Source organism: Tarenaya hassleriana, unplaced genomic scaffold (assembly GCF_000463585.1).
Source record: "Tarenaya hassleriana unplaced genomic scaffold, ASM46358v1 Cleome1, whole genome shotgun sequence".
In the NCBI taxonomy this organism is placed as follows: Eukaryota; Viridiplantae; Streptophyta; class Magnoliopsida; order Brassicales; family Cleomaceae; genus Tarenaya; species Tarenaya hassleriana.
The window spans coordinates 8,684,383-8,700,649 of NW_010960187.1; the positions used below are offsets into that span (position 1 = coordinate 8,684,383).

A 16,267-nucleotide genomic window follows, 5' to 3' on the forward strand; every position below is an offset into this window, starting at 1 on the left:
TAAAAAAAAAACCCTAATTTTATTTTCGGTACAATATGAGCATCGTCTAGATACATAACGAAATAAATATACGTACATATCATTGATACAAGCCCGAACAATAAAGACAAGCAAAATGTAAAAACAATAATAACAAAAAGTCTCTCATACACGAAGATTACATAAGCCTTTTACAAACATATATATATATATATATATATACACACACACAAACACACGCCAATGTTGTTGATGATTGATGGGGTCTCGTTCACATCCACGTCACTGGTTTTGTTTCGTTAATGATGGATTAGGAGATACGGCTCCAAAGAATTGTATGTATGCATGCATGCATGCATGCGATGAGATGGAATTCTAAACCTAAACCCTAATAATTGTGATGCTTAGAGGCGTACCTCAATATGCTACTAAACCAACCCTACCTTCACTGGATCCGATTCAGACTGAGTATTAGAGGTTAGTTCTTCAGCTCTCTGAGCTTGAACCTCCCAATCTGTTTTCCAAAGGGCACACAACATGAGAGCCGCACAGGTAGCTTGAGCTGCAAGTAAACCTAGCCAAAGGCCCGGAAACCCTAATTTGAGCACAAACCCTAATATTATAGCCACAGGCATTCCCACCAAGTAGAACGATCCCAGGTTTATATTGGCACCAAGTGCTGGTCTTGCAGATCCTCTCAAGACACTGCAGCCAGTGGTCTGAGGGCAGTTTCCGAGCTCACAAAGGCCAGCAATGGGCAGTGCAATCGATGTCAATTCAAGAATCTCTGCGTCTTTAGTGAATAATCTCCCCCATTGGTGTCTAACCAGTATGGTGAATACCATTGCCACTAGTCCTAACCCTAAAGCACAGAAGAGGGAGATGATCATGGAGATGCGAGCTTTTCTCGGGCGTTTTGCTCCTAGTTCGTTCCCGATTCTTGTCGAGACTCCTAGGCTTAGAGATGAAGGGAAGACATAGATCAGAGCCGTGGTTTGGATCAGTATTCCCATGGAGGAAACGGTGGTTTTAGGGTTTGCCAAAAGTCCACACAACATTATCATGAACTCATACCACCACCACTCTAAACACACCGATACGCAAGTGGGTATGGCGAGGGACAGAAGAGAGGACCATCCCTTGAGACAATCAGCACTTAGAGGAACCCAAGTATCTCTATGGACACCGGTGAAATAGACGAAGGAAGATAAAAGGATAACGAGGTTGAGATTAGTCAAGACCATCGCTATGGCCACTCCGACAATGCCCATCTCGAGTTTGGTCACTAGAAGGAAGTTCAATGGAATGTGAAGAAGAACGGAGACAGCCGTGGAGTAAGTCACTGGCAATGTAATGCTCTGTGTTCGCAAGTAAATGCGGAGTGGGTGAAGCAAAGAGAGGAAGAAAAGGTCGGGAATGGCGAAGAGAAGGAAAGTTTGGGAAACCGAAGAGATATCTTCGTCTTGGCCACACCACGAGAGGATTCGCCTCACGTTAAGCCAAAAGAAGGAGATCGGGACCGAAGAGGAGAGCAGAAGAAGGATGGTTCTTTGAAGGGTGAGTCCAAGAAGCTTCATTTGGTTCGCTCCATACGCTTGGCCACAGATCGGTTCCATTCCCATGGCTAAGCCGGAGATTACAGAATAACCGGTGATGTTTGCAAAGCCGATGGCCAGTGAACCGCCGGCTAGTTCAAGCTCGCCGAGATAACCCAAGAACAGCATCGAAATCATTGATCTTGAATACATTAAAAGTCCGGTAACCGCAGTCGGTCCAGAGATTTTTCCAATCTCTTTCACTTCTTCCATGCCCTGCGAATGAAATAAACAGAACAAACAGCATTAAGAGCCATTGAAAAACAGAGCATATATCCACGTCTTTGCGATTCTTTATCTCCTTAACCTAACAAGTATAAACCCCTTTTTACCTCAAGAAAAGTCGGCCATCGATGGAGATCCAAAGAATCATTATGAGAGGAGTCGGAATAATCATGAGGATGGTTCTGTTCACAAGTTTCTAGCTTTGAGAATTGGGTTTTATTAGAGGTGAAGAAGGGGTCGGATGGTGAAGATGATCTTGAATTACACATGGTAATTTCGATATTACAAAAAAAATGATATTTGTGGGATAAAGACAAGAGACAGAGACAAGAGACAGAGCTTCGAGGGGGAAAAAAAAGATTTTGTTTTTGTTTTTAATTAGAGGAAAAAAAAGGGGGAAGAGAAAACGAATATGGAATTGGGTGTCTTGTTTGGGCTTTTGGGAGGAGAGGACTCGACCGCTATTTATACTTGCCAAGAGGATCATGATTCGCCACGTGGCATTACCACGTTTGATGCTTAAGCCCTCCAAATTGTTTTGTCCGTTAATTAAATAAATAATTTTATAAAATTATTTTTATAGAAAAGGAAACAAGAGTCAAGCAATGTGTGAAAACGTTTCACAACTTTTTCTTTCATTTTTTTGTTTAAATTCTTTTTCAAATAGTTTTAAGAAAATGTATTTTTTTTTTGTTATCGTCACGTTGTTATATTACTTCAACTATAGAAAAAAAAATTTTAATCGTCTACAACTGAATATTTATGAAAACGATATATATTTAAATTAGTTTCATTATTTGTCCGTTTGATTAAGCTTGGTTAAGATTAGTGCACGGTTTGTTCATTATTTCTTATTTTTATGTCTTCTTCGGTTATAGTTAAATAACGTGGTTATACAAAAAGAAAATTACTCCAAATTCCATTTTGATTTTTCTCTAAATCTATTAACGTTTTATATTAAGATAATCACTCCGATTCCTATATATATAAATATGTTATCCAAAAATCATTGGTTTCACTTTTACTCAATGGTGTAAAGTAATTTTTTTTTTTGATAATCCGGAAGTTTACCGGGCCTTTAGCCCAACTACATCTTCCAGAGGATCGGGGCAACCCATGTGAAAATTCATCCCCAATCAGGAATCGAACCGCCAATCTCTGAATACTTTACACCCAGTTGTTGACCACTCGCCCACAAATTATTGGATGTAAAGCAACATCTTACAGAGAGAGAGAGAGCAAATTATTTTCATTATTTTTTTTTTTTGTGACCGACCTAGCATATAGTATAGAGTGGTCGGTTTTATAATATGCAAATTTATGGTTGGTTACAAAAATGCTAACAGAAGTAGCTTATGTTTTGTTGTAAAAGATGGTGGAACTTACAGTTCTGAGGCACTTTTTGTAAGAAGATAATATTTTATAACAATATTACTTATTATATCATTTGACTCTTTGTGTTTTTGGGCCAATATAAGATAACGATATTAATTAAAATTTTATAATATTAATCAAATTTCGGTTTAGGTTTCGTATGATGTCACCTTGATTTTGGTATGAACGCTTGGGTCCATCGAACAGGCTTGGGTCGGCCGGTTATTAGGAAGGCGAAATGATTTATGAACATGCAAAATGGAATAATCGAAGGTAATTTATATCAAGTTATGTCATCGCGTTAGGGAAAATTAGGGTTTACGGTTTAAGATTTTCAAGTTATTATTATAAATCAGATTTGAATTTCAATGGATTTAAAAATATTTTTAAAATAAACTACGTAAATCAATAACAGAATCAAAATTTTATGACTAGATAACGATTTTAAAACATAAAATAATTATGAAGATTTTCTTCTTTTTTTTTTTAATTATAACAATTTTGAAACTTCTTTTAACAGAAAGATTTTCTTTTTGCTCTTCATACATTACCATTAGGAAGACGTGCTTAGAATTATAGTTGATATACATATATATATATATATATATATAGTCAAGTGGACATGATTTTTTAGAATTATTATATTCTCAATAGGTGATTAAAAAAAAAAGCTTTTTTTTTTCCAGTATCAACAAAGGAGTACCAATTAGGGCAATGACAATGGCAATATCGTAATAAAACCCGAAAAAATGTTTGGGGAAGTGGTGACTGCCTGCCTCTGTGTTTCAAGGCAGCCAACGAAGTTTTGTAAGTATTCATGCATAAACCCATCTGAGCAAAATCCACTCTCCATTGTCTGAAAATTTTCCCACAGAGAAATTAGATAACTTTCATCACATATACATATACATATACATATACATATACATATACATATACATATACATATACATATACATATACATATACATATACACCCAATTCCGACACAACACACAAGACATGTTCTCTGTGTCGATCTGCTCTTTTCGGTCCCATTTGGTTCTCGAGTAATTTTTGTTCTTTAACTGTTTTTGGGATAAGATTTCTCATCTTGGAGAGAGGGCGAAGAAGCAACATCCAAAAATTATCCAGCTGAAGAAATGAAGACAGAAGATTTCAAAGTTCTGTTTTTTTTCCCTCTAGTTTTTGTGAAAGGTGTATTGAAGTGGGTCCAAATTATGGTTAGAATTATGTGTGTGTGTATATATATATATGTAACTTTTTATGGAATGGGTTTTTCACTTAGATAGTATAAAATATTAATTATTAATTATACACTAATGACCCTAGTCTTAATTAAGCAGTATACTAATTTACATGAACATCCGTGGCGGTTCTAATAAAACCCTTATTAATTATTTCTTTTTATTTCATTTTCTCGCTGGATTTATTTGATAATCCACAAGATCCTTAATTAAACCCTAACGTTGGATAAGTTTAAAGAACGTCGTCACATTGGATAACACAGCTTCAACTGCTGACTGGATATTACTTATCTATTTTACAAGTTGACAAATTATACGTTTCGGGTTTTATTATAAGGCTAGGGGACAAGAGACGTGGCACAGCATGCTAAATAGCAAGACCAGTTTCATTACAAGACAAAAAAAGGGAACGATAAAATAATAAATTATTAGTTCACCATGTAATTTTCTCCTTCTTCGATATATGTATAACTATATATATATATATATATATATGTATATAATCGTTAATGCTTAGTGGATGGAGATTGTGTAATTAAGTAAAATAGACATAATAATAAATATTTCTAAATATATATTTTTCGAATTTGATAAGATTTCTATTATACGATATATCTCATAATATTCTTCAAGATCCGATATATCTCAACATCTCCTTTCAAGTTGGAGCGTGAAGATCACGAAACGTCGAACTTGTAGAAAAGATACACACGTCACTTGAACTACATCACCTTGGAATTTGTGTCAATAGAAGATATAACTGAAAAAAAAAATCAAACAAACGACTGCGCTGCAACTTTGGCAATACGCACAAAAAAATCGTTCGATGATAACAAAAAAAGACTACAATCGCGGTGCGAAAAAGGAGTCTCGGAAATAACTCTGATTCATCCGAGATTGGAAGGCAACTACGCGAAAGCGTTTAGTGACAACAAATTTTATGCGAATAATCTTTAGAAACATGTGAGATTATGAGAAAAAAAACAAACAAAATGACTCTCTTATTCTTAAAAAAAAAAATCTCGAAATGATATTACCACTGAATCGATATATTATCATCTTCATCTTCACTCTTATTATCAACCATCATTTTTATGAAAATAACAATAAATTAGAAAAGAACCAGAAGCACTGATACCATGTAGAAATTTGCAAAATAATATTTTTATTGATAATCAAAATAACATATAAACAGAAGAGAGTCTTACATTGAATAAGTAAAATAGACATAATAATAAATATTTCTAAATATATATTTTTCGGATTTGAAAGATCTCTATTATACGATATATCTCGTAATATTCTTCAAAATCCAGTATATCTCGACAATCACATTAAAAATTCGATTACAATGGTAAGGAAACAATGATATAAATGGATCAATATTCATCGTGAGATTTTTGGAGCATGTCTTTTTTTTTTTTTACTTCTACCTAGGCTTATGAATCCTTCAAAGATTTAGAATATGGAGGCACAAACATCGTACATGTGGATGGCTTTTTTTAAGCGTTATAGTTTCATAATTTAATATGTTTAATTAGAAGCTTATAGGTATATTAAAATCAAAGTATTATACTTTTGTTTTTCATTTTTTGTGTGTGTATCATTAGTACAATGCAATTTAATAATGCTAATGTATGCTAACAAAATAATGAACATGGAGCAGAAAACATTGCACATATGTGTCCACCGGTAGATTTAGAAATTTTGTTTAGTTACGATACCTATATTAATAACAGAATAAACAATTTCTTTGTTTTTTTATCCCATACCAACTTGTCTCTATCATCTAAATAAGTTTGGATTTTTTTTTAAAAAAAAAAGAAATTAGTTATTTTAAAAATTATTACTAACTATATTGGATGGGGTGTGGAATAAAGATATTTTCTAACTTAAATTTGAATCTCCATTTGGAAAGAGATATTCATCGGAATTTGTCATTCTTTTGAAAGATTTAATTGGGTCAAATGCTCCGTTAACTTGCAAATTATAAAAAAAAAAAAACTTTAATTAAATGTGCATCTACCCATCCATGTGTCCTTATGTCAATTTTAAAGTGTTGGGTGGGTATTGCAGGAATTATGAATAACGTGCTATCCAATAGGAACCGTTGAATTTGTTGGAGAAATGAGATTGTCTCTCTGTGGGAGAGAGACCATTGCCTCTGTCTCTGTTTCTTGAGGCAATATTATATATATATATGTATCATGTATGTATTCCAAAGCATGTACTTGTCAACTATCTTCCGTCGTGTTCCTTTTTTCTTCTTCTTCTTCTTCCTCATAATCATTTTGTTTAGGTTTTTGTTTTATGCGTTGGGTGCTCTCTCTCTCTCTCTCTCTCTCTCTCTCTCTCCCTCTCTCTCTCTCCCCCCCTTCGGGTTCTCCATCGATCTTCATGTAATGTTTTCCATATGAGGAGTGAACTTGCCATGAATGCCATTGTGTCACTTTAATATATATTCCGCAATATCTTATAATTTAATTATACTGATTATATTTTATTCATACTTTCAATTTATAAAAACGGGGTTTTGAAAATCATTTAAATTAGAACCATCACCAAGTGTAATAATGCCTCATCCTTCATCAACAATCTTGATTTGCATGTGTTAGAACTTCTTTAAGAAATTGCCCTCGAGTGTCGGAGCTCGTAAGAATATAGGGATTTGGATATTATTTCGATCTATATAATCATTTTTTTCTAAAAACGTGATTCATTAATAAACCATATGATTTCAGTGATTAAAAACCCAATAATTATTGATTTATTAAGTAAATAAGATTGTATTGAATCCGCTTTTAAGATACACCACCGGCCACAATGATTTCAATTGAAAATCGACACCAAATGTCTTGATGTTGAAAATTATATAAAAGATCATTTACAATCTTTCGATAATGTGTAGTGATTTGTCTCTACACATCTGTGATAACCTATTAACAGTTATTAATATATGTGGTTATATGATACAATATCTGTTCGGGTTGTACAATCCTGTACAAATAACCATCTAAAATTTTTGAATATGCAAGTAAAATATATAACTTTTAGTATAAATGATTAAAACTTTCAAACAAAATAAAATGATTATAACTTTTTATTTTTTGTTTACTCTAAAATATCTCACAGTATATGTAATAAAATTGCAGAAGCGGTTCAACACCCAGGGTATGGAGATTTTCCCTCCGGCCACCTTCGGGTGCTTCACATCCCACACGTGTGGTGCCGGTTGTGCGTGTGGATCGGGATTAGTCTGGGCCCTTTGGGCCTAGGATTAACCGGTTATAAAAAAAAAAAATTGCTAGAATTAATACGTTATGGGTCACAAATGAGAGATCACGATTAGACTTCATCCGATATTCTCCATTTAATTATCCTCTCCTCTGTATGGATAATTAAGATCAAGAAGAACACACACATATATATATATGTGATACGTTTGCACATAATATACACATCTCTGGGTTTGTACATATTTTGTGGCGACAGTTTTGGTGGGGTTTTTTTTTTCCTAATAAGGAAGAGAATTTTTGTGATAGTGGAGATCCGACAGAGAGGATATTGTCGGCGTCATTACACAACCCACGAATATATATATATATATATATATACATATATATGGAAAAGATTCAAAGTGCAAAGTGTAAGAGTTATCATAACCAAAGAAAATACGAAAACAAATAAAGAATACAAAAGTGGTTGAAAAAAAAAAGAAAGAAGGCATTAATTCTTTGTCTAGAAAACGTTTAGGGACAAATTCTCAGAAGATTCCACCATCCTCCTGTCTACGTCTCTTCCATTCTTTTTCAAGTCATGGGGAATATTGCCATTTTCTGGCCTTTCCCTAAAATTGGACCTCAAGCTTTTTTTTTCCCCCTTCATCCGTCCACAAGCTAGCGTCTGCGTCTGCTTCTTCGTTTGCGTTTGCGTTTGCGTTTCAAATTATACAATCTTTCGTATTTGAGTTTGTAGGCACACACGGCATCTTAGGAGGATCTGCACAAAACAAAAACAAATTACAAAACCAAAGAAATAGTACAACCTCGTGGTTTTAAAAAAATTACTAGAGCACCCTAAGTATTTATAAAAAATAACGATACTTGTTTTCATATAAAATTATCTATATACCCATAAAATCAACACAAGTCTGATGGAATTTCGTAATTTTTTATGCGTTCGGATATCCCGGGTCTCGATCCCGCGAGTACCCGAGTCTTGTGAGTCGAAGACGAAGACAATGTCTTCAGAAAACCCACATGACCAAAACTGAGATAGGGTACTCCAAAAAATCCGGGTACCCGATCCGCGTCCACTCCTACTCTGCGGTTTTCATTGGAACGTCCATAACTCGAATTTCGAACCTGAGCTCGAAAATAATCCAATGGGAATATAACTAAAATCCGAAATATTCACCTATAGAGACAAATATACTTGACAATATCTAATCCCTTTCAATCTCAAATTCAACATTTGCCTCAAGAAAAATCCGCCCGAGTCACATAGGCAATTCAAAGTTACCAAAATGACGGTGTAGAGAGCACGGTCGATATGTACTGTTGTTAGCGGAAGATGCATCGAACGAAAAAGAAATGACATTAAAGGAGATGAACAAGAACAAGAATCAGAATCAGAAGATGAATTGAAGATATGCGGTAATGAAACAGAATGCTTGATTCCATTGCAGAAGAGATATGGGTGAAAAGAGAAGAAATGCATCAAACTGTCAAATCTTAACATTTAAGCAAAAGTAGCATATGTAAAAAGAATGGCTGTGTCTCGTTCCTGGTGTCTTTCAAGCATAACTTGCAGAATCTCAGACACAAACAAGAGCATGGATGAGATTCCGATTCGCCCTTCTTGGAGAATCGGTGTTCTTGTTTTTTCAAACAAAAACAACGTATCATGCAAAATAAACGATTCCCGATTAAGAGATGAGACTAATTCTAGGCTAAAAGGAGCATCTTTACATACCCTTTTGGGTGGGCGGAAGTTTACCCGAGAAGCATCTTCAAACAGTGTTAAGACAAATACATTCATAAAGCAGCATGCGCTAAAAGATGCTTGATGCATAAACATCTTTCATCGATAATATAATGTGAAATTTTCAACAGGAAGATGAAAATAGCATGAAAATTTTCAGTCATCCGGTTAAATAGTGAGATCAACAGATTCAGATAGAATCTCATCATTTCATCAAGTTTGCAGATGCAACAGCATAAACTAGGCAACAACTAGGACTTATATCTACATGGACATGGAAAAACATGAGCATGAATGCAAAAAAGAAATCAGAAAAAGGAAAACCCCGAGTTGGGAATCGATAAAGGAGAGATGGAAATACCCGTGTATCCAATGATGTCAATATTTGCTTGTAAACTCTAGTGGCCCTTGTCGACATGGATCATATCCCAGAGGAAGGGCTTAGGTCCTAATTGTAAGTGTTAGCCACAATGGATGACAAGTGAAGCTGTTAACGCAACTGTTTTTTTTTTACAAGGACCGCGTTAAGTGCAAATGTCTTGATCATTTTTTAACCACAAATTTGTTACATATTCTTCAACACTCCATTAACCCCCCCTCCCCCGCTAGTGTTCCTCGTGTAAACTCGTCTAATTTCCGTTCAGTATAGCACCTTTTTTGCATCATCCATTTTACCAAACAGGAATCTAGTTTGCTACTAATTAACTTGTTGCCACATGAATATCACAAGACCTCAACCATATCCTTGGCGAGAAAAGGAACTTAAAAGTACCTTGTGCAATGAAATAACTTCATGGGAGAGAGAGACCTCGATCATATCCATCGTTAGGCAAACCCTCTTCTTGGTTACCCTGATAGTTGTAAAGTGTATGAATCGGTGGCATTATGCCAGGTTAACGGTTAACCATGATAATACAATCCAACTGGACATAGCAGGAAATGCATCAATGAGTGCTTATCACGATTCATAACCAACAAACCCAAACACTGGAGCAATACTGTCTAGTTGCACGAGCCATCTGCCACCGCTTTTTTCCCCTACGGCAGTTCCAACCAAAAACATCGAGAAACTTATGGGCTCATTTGTTTGGAATTGGAACAAGTTCTGCAAATAAAGCACAATAATTCCATTTCCCCCAAAACCAACAGAGTTGCAGAAATATGAGAACAACAGATAGGAATGTCAATTTCAATGCACCAACCTCTAGAAACACCGATCGTTTGAGGAAGACAAGTTAAAATAGAGACAACTAACAAGCGACTGACTAATCCTGAATATTGTTTGGCCTTACATCTGGTCAAGAAGCTCACATTTATAGAACCAAAAAATTGATATAGACAGAAGCATATGCCAGCAGGTAGACTCACTAATCTTGTGAATTGTGTCATCATGATGAACTAAACAGGACAATTTCTAGGGATAGCAACCCCGATTCTATCTGCTCCGAGAAGTTGAAGAAGGAGCGGAGGAGGATGATCGAAGTAGGATAATCAAAGGACCCTTTTTGATTATATAAGATTCACATGAATCCCCCGAGCTTCCAAAGAATCTACATGCCTCATGTTCTCCTTATAAGGTTCATACGAAATAAGCAACATCATCACTGTGTTTTACTGATGTGTGTACACGTACATATACCACTGCATGTATACTTTTTTTGGCACGTGAGTGAATTCACGACGAACCCGAGGGGGGAAAGAAAGGAAAGTGTTTGAATTTGTTCGGTCATATCAGAGTTGCTCCCAGGATCGAAGGAAACGGAGTCGAGGACTCTTGTCATCGACATCGATTTCCAGTCAACCCTAACGTCGATCAGTTACAACGGAGTTGAATCGGTGAAGAAATTACCAGTGAGATCGGAGAGAAGAGCTCTAAAGGAACACTGAGCCATGGTATTGGCCCGCAATCGCTCTCGTTCCGATCTTCTCTTCCCTGTCCGCCAATCGCTCACCCGAGTCACTGATTTCTGTCCTAATTTCGGTTTGGATTGGGATTCGATTTGAATTATTTCTAAAAAACATAACCATTTGATTCAAAAATTCGGTTCAAATTCTATTTGGATTCGAATCATTCAATTATAAAAACATTCATTTTTTAAAACGATTTCTTCGGTTTTTTAATTTATTTTATTTTTAAATTTAACCATTACAAATGATTCACCAAATTTATAAATGTATTTTGCCAGGTGAAAGTTTTTTTGGATACATTTACAATAGGGAAAATCCTAAAAAAGTACCTCAACTTATCAACAAAACCTAAATTTTGGTTTTTATCAAATAAATATATACTGATACCCCATTTTCAAGTTTTATTTTATAAAAATTGACAAATTCAAACACTTTTTTTTTAGGATTTTTCCTTTTGCAATGACTGATAAGCAAAATTATATATTTTTTCTATTAATATTGGCTTTTGCATGAGCTTATTGATATCATTCGGCCCAAAAAAAAAGAAAAAAGAAATAGAATCCGGGCTTCAATTATGAAAACCAAAAAGAATGAAAGCAAATCTTTGGACGTCTGTCACAAATGGATCTTATGGGTCCAAATTTGAAATACCAACAAAATAAAGGCCCATTAGTGGATGTTTATTGAGATGCCAATGCAATTAACAAAATATAGTTTGTTTTCGTCAATTAAATCAGAATCTTATATCATTATTATTATTATTATTATTATTATTATTCAATCACAAATTTGGAGTTTTAAATTTTTTCATAACTTGTGTTCGAGTATAATCTCGGTGAATTATATGATAACTTCGGTTTTACTTGTAGGGCCCATCACACCTACTCGGTGGAATTTCTACGTGGACATTTTTCACGCGTCTAAATTCCAAAACAATCACGTGCTTTATAACTTTAGATTTGGTCGGGGAAAAATGGCCACCAGTCATATGCATTTGCCTATTTAAGAGGACCTTTTTTGTTATAATATTTAAGAGGAAAATTTTCTTCTGACATGTAAGAATTTCAGTTTTTTTTTTTTGCTTTTCCTGAGGTATTTAATAATATATTTTTAGATTTGGATACCAATTAAATTAACCAGACCGTTATGCATTTGCTTCTTTTTTTTTCCGGAATGTTTGTCAAAATAATGTTAGAACTGCTGATTCATTAGTTTATTTTAGTTTGATTTAAGTAGATTTGATATTATTTAATTTGGTTATATGTTATTTAACTTTTTGTGTGTTTTTTCGATTTTGTTTTAAGAATATAGTCTTTTCTTGCATCGACAATAATAACAAAAATTATTGGGATTTTATTTGATTTTTGGATATTTACAATGCAATAAATTTAAAATGGACTTGAATTTTTTTATATTATCTTATTGATTTATGAATAATGTATTAATATTTTTAATATAAATTACATTAAATTTCTATCTTATTATTTTCATATATTTCTGTAATAAAAAAATAAATAGTATTATACCAAACTATTATTAATCTCCGTAAAATATAAATAACAATCAAATTGTAAGATATGTATGACCAGATAAAATCGAATAAAAAATTATTGATCAAATAAAAAATATCAAACGATCGTCAAGATCGAAAATATTTAAAAAAAATTGAAAAATAGTATTGTTTTAAAACCAAATTCTTTATTCTAAAATTATTTTTTGTAACTTTTTTAAAACTAATAATCCAACAAAAAAAAACATTAAACTCTGCTTTAATTTACTATAGAAGAAATTTGCTCGAATATGCCAATTTTAAAATCTATACATCCAAAATACTTCAATAACTAGTTAAATTCCATTCCAAACACAACTTTATTTCTAAACAAAATAAAATTCCCAAAAAAAAATCGAAACTTTGGTATCACATCCAAAACTTGATTCCAACATGGAATTATTTGAAAATTAGCAACTATTTATCATTTTAGTAAAGATCGGGTGAAAAAATAATTAATATAAAAAAGACAGGAGAGAGAGAGAGAGAGGAGGCAGAATCGAGTGTGGATAGAACGTGTTCTCCATCAGCCAATCACATTTCAGCAAAATCTCGTATCTATTTCTCTTCATCTCTCTTTACATATTTCAACAACACAAATAATTTCATTTTATTTTTTAAAAAAACTCACATTTCGGTCAATATTTTTGTTCCCACCACACGCGACTTCTTCTTCTTCTTCACCTGGGGCAATTGCAAAAATACCCTTAAATGTCGATTTCACTTACAGCCCATACCCTCGCACAGTAACAAAAAAACGGCAACATCAAATATACTCTTATAAATGTAGAATCCCTATAATACCCTTCCTTTATTTATATAATATTATAATAATATACTAAAATAAATAAAATATAGATCTACTTTTTACTCATTTTCTCTCTCCTCTTTATCGTTGTCTCCCGCCATACATCGCATTCTCTCTCTTCGAGTTTTTCTTCTTCTCTCTCTTGAATATCTCTTCTCCAGCGCGATTTTTTGGTAAATTTGCTGCAAGAAACAAGTGAAATCTCCAAAAACTCATCCAATACACGTAGATGTAGTGGTATTGCCGCTTATAGTGGAAGAAAAACGAGTAAGTGGAAGGTTTAAACAAAACCGATTTTCTGGACTTGGTAAGACTCAAAAAAAAAAAAATCATGTTCGGTAGGTTCAGTCAGTACATCAATGATATCACAGACGTATGAGTCATAATATTATGTTCGTGCATGTAATGACATTATCGAATCATATTTGGACTAATTCACTCGTGTATTATATGGTAAAAACAGTCGTCAAACTGATCAAACTCGTCAAACTCATCGTAAACACTAATCAACTCATAACACTGGTCAAAGTCGTAACACGCATCCGGGGTTTCATGTTAGGGGTTTCTGAGTTTGACGTGTTTGACGAGTTTGACGAGTTTGACGAGTTTGACGAGTCAACGCGGTCAACCTGTAGTCAAAATGACATTCCGATTGTTCAAAGTTGTGTACATGGTCTATTATGACGTATTGAGCGTGTTTTTGTTATAAGGAGAGCATCTGGAAAAATGATAAATTCTACCCTAGACCAATGTGTAACATAAAGTGTAATAGAACATTTAGGGTTTGTTTGGGGGAACATGCATTGCTAAACAAAATAAGGTGTTCAATTAAGTTAGCTCCGATTGTTTTTTGCCTATCAAATTTGTTATACGGGGTGTTTATTGATATGCTCATGGTTCAGAATTGACAAATTCGCCAAATCAGAGAGTTTGACGAGTTTGACGTGTTTGACGAGTTTGACGAGTTTGACGAGTTTGACGAGTTTGACGAGTTTGACGAGTCAACGCGGTCAACCTGTGGTCAAAATTAAATTCCGATGGTTCAAAGTTGTGTACAGGGTCTATTATGACGTATTGAGCGTGTTTTTGTTATAAGGAGAGCATCTGGAAAAATGATAAATTCTACCCTAGACCAATGTGTAACATAAAGTGTAATAGAACATTTGGGGTTTGTTTGGGGGAACATGCATTGCTAAACAAAATAAGGTGTTCAATTAAGTTAGCTCCGATTGTTTTTTGCCTATCAAATTTGTTATACGGGGTGTTTATTGATATGCTCATGGTTCAGAATTGACAAATTCGCCAAATCAGAGAGTTTGACGAGTTTGACGTGTTTGACGAGTTTGACGAGTTTGACGAGTTTGACGAGTTTGACGAGTTTGACGAGTTTGACGAGTTTGACGAGTTTGACGAGTTTGACGAGTCAACGCGGTCAACCTGTGGTCAAAATTAAATTCCGATGGTTCAAAGTTGTGTACAGGGTCTATTATGACGTATTGAGCGTGTTTTTGTTATAAGGAGAGCATCTGGAAAAATGATAAATTCTACCCTAGACCAATGTGTAACATAAAGTGTAATAGAACATTTGGGGTTCCTGAGTTTGACGTGTTTGACGAGTTTCACGAGTTTGACGTGTTTGACGTGTTTGACGAGGTTCTTATCACGAAAGAGGTTCTTAATACGAAAGAGGTTTTAAACCTGATCAGATACAACTTAATCCGAAAGAGGTTCTTAAGAAATAAAATACTAATAAATTAAAGAGGTTCTTAACAAATGAAATAGTACGGAGAAGAATCTCAGCCTTCATCGGTAGACACAGACACTTCCTTGCCATTCGCAAATATATCAGATGCTTGGGAGCAGCAGGGACCTCTACATCCTCCTTTTCCTGAGCAAGTATCCCTCCATCATCATCATCAGTCGAACCCAAAATAGTATTAGATACTGCTCTAGGAGTAGGGGGAATCGCATCACTATCATCTTCTTCATCATCAGTTCCTGCATATGACCAATATGAATATCAGTCATCGTTCGTTAACCAAAAGAGTCAAACCGGTCAAACTCATCAACCAAAAGAGTCAAACCAATCTAACTCGGGCTGTCCAAATAAAGTGTAAAGTGTAAAATCATACCTTGCTCGTTCTGTGCAGTTTCTATATCCTCTTGATCATTATCGGATTTTTGCACAGATTGATGATGTCCTACATATGAGCAATTATATGAATATCAGTCAAACTCGTCAACCAAAAGAGTCAAACCCGTCAACCAGAACAAACCATAGCTGTTTCACTTCTCCTTCCAATTTTAGTGCCCGATGTAAGAGGACTGATGCCGGAACCATCTTCAATGTGTCCTTACATCCAAGATGGAAAATATGCCGAAACTGGGATTCTTTTTTGAAATATGTAAATTCTTCATCCGTCAAGGCCTTTTTAAGAGATCTAACAGTCTGATATGGATAACATTTCGTCGTGATCTTAGGAGTCATATGAATGTCCTTAAAATCATACACAAAAGGTACCTGCAAAAACAAATTTAACACTCATTATCAAACTCGTCAAACTCGTCAAACACGTCAAACACGTCAAACTCGTCAAAC

The 16,267-nt window shown here is 34.5% G+C and overlaps 1 protein-coding gene across 1 annotated transcript; it reads right to left on the minus strand.

The window, feature by feature from the left end:
• LOC104820097 (protein DETOXIFICATION 48-like) lies at positions 1-2,216 on the minus strand. The gene is made up of 2 exons (XM_010550473.1): positions 1,907-2,216; positions 1-1,790 (listed from the first exon to the last, which is right to left on the minus strand). Exons 1-2 carry the CDS (start codon positions 2,066-2,068, stop codon positions 408-410), a joined length of 1,545 nt encoding a protein of 514 aa, XP_010548775.1. The 5' UTR covers positions 2,069-2,216; the 3' UTR covers positions 1-407.
• Positions 2,217-16,267: the final 14,051 nt, after the last annotated feature.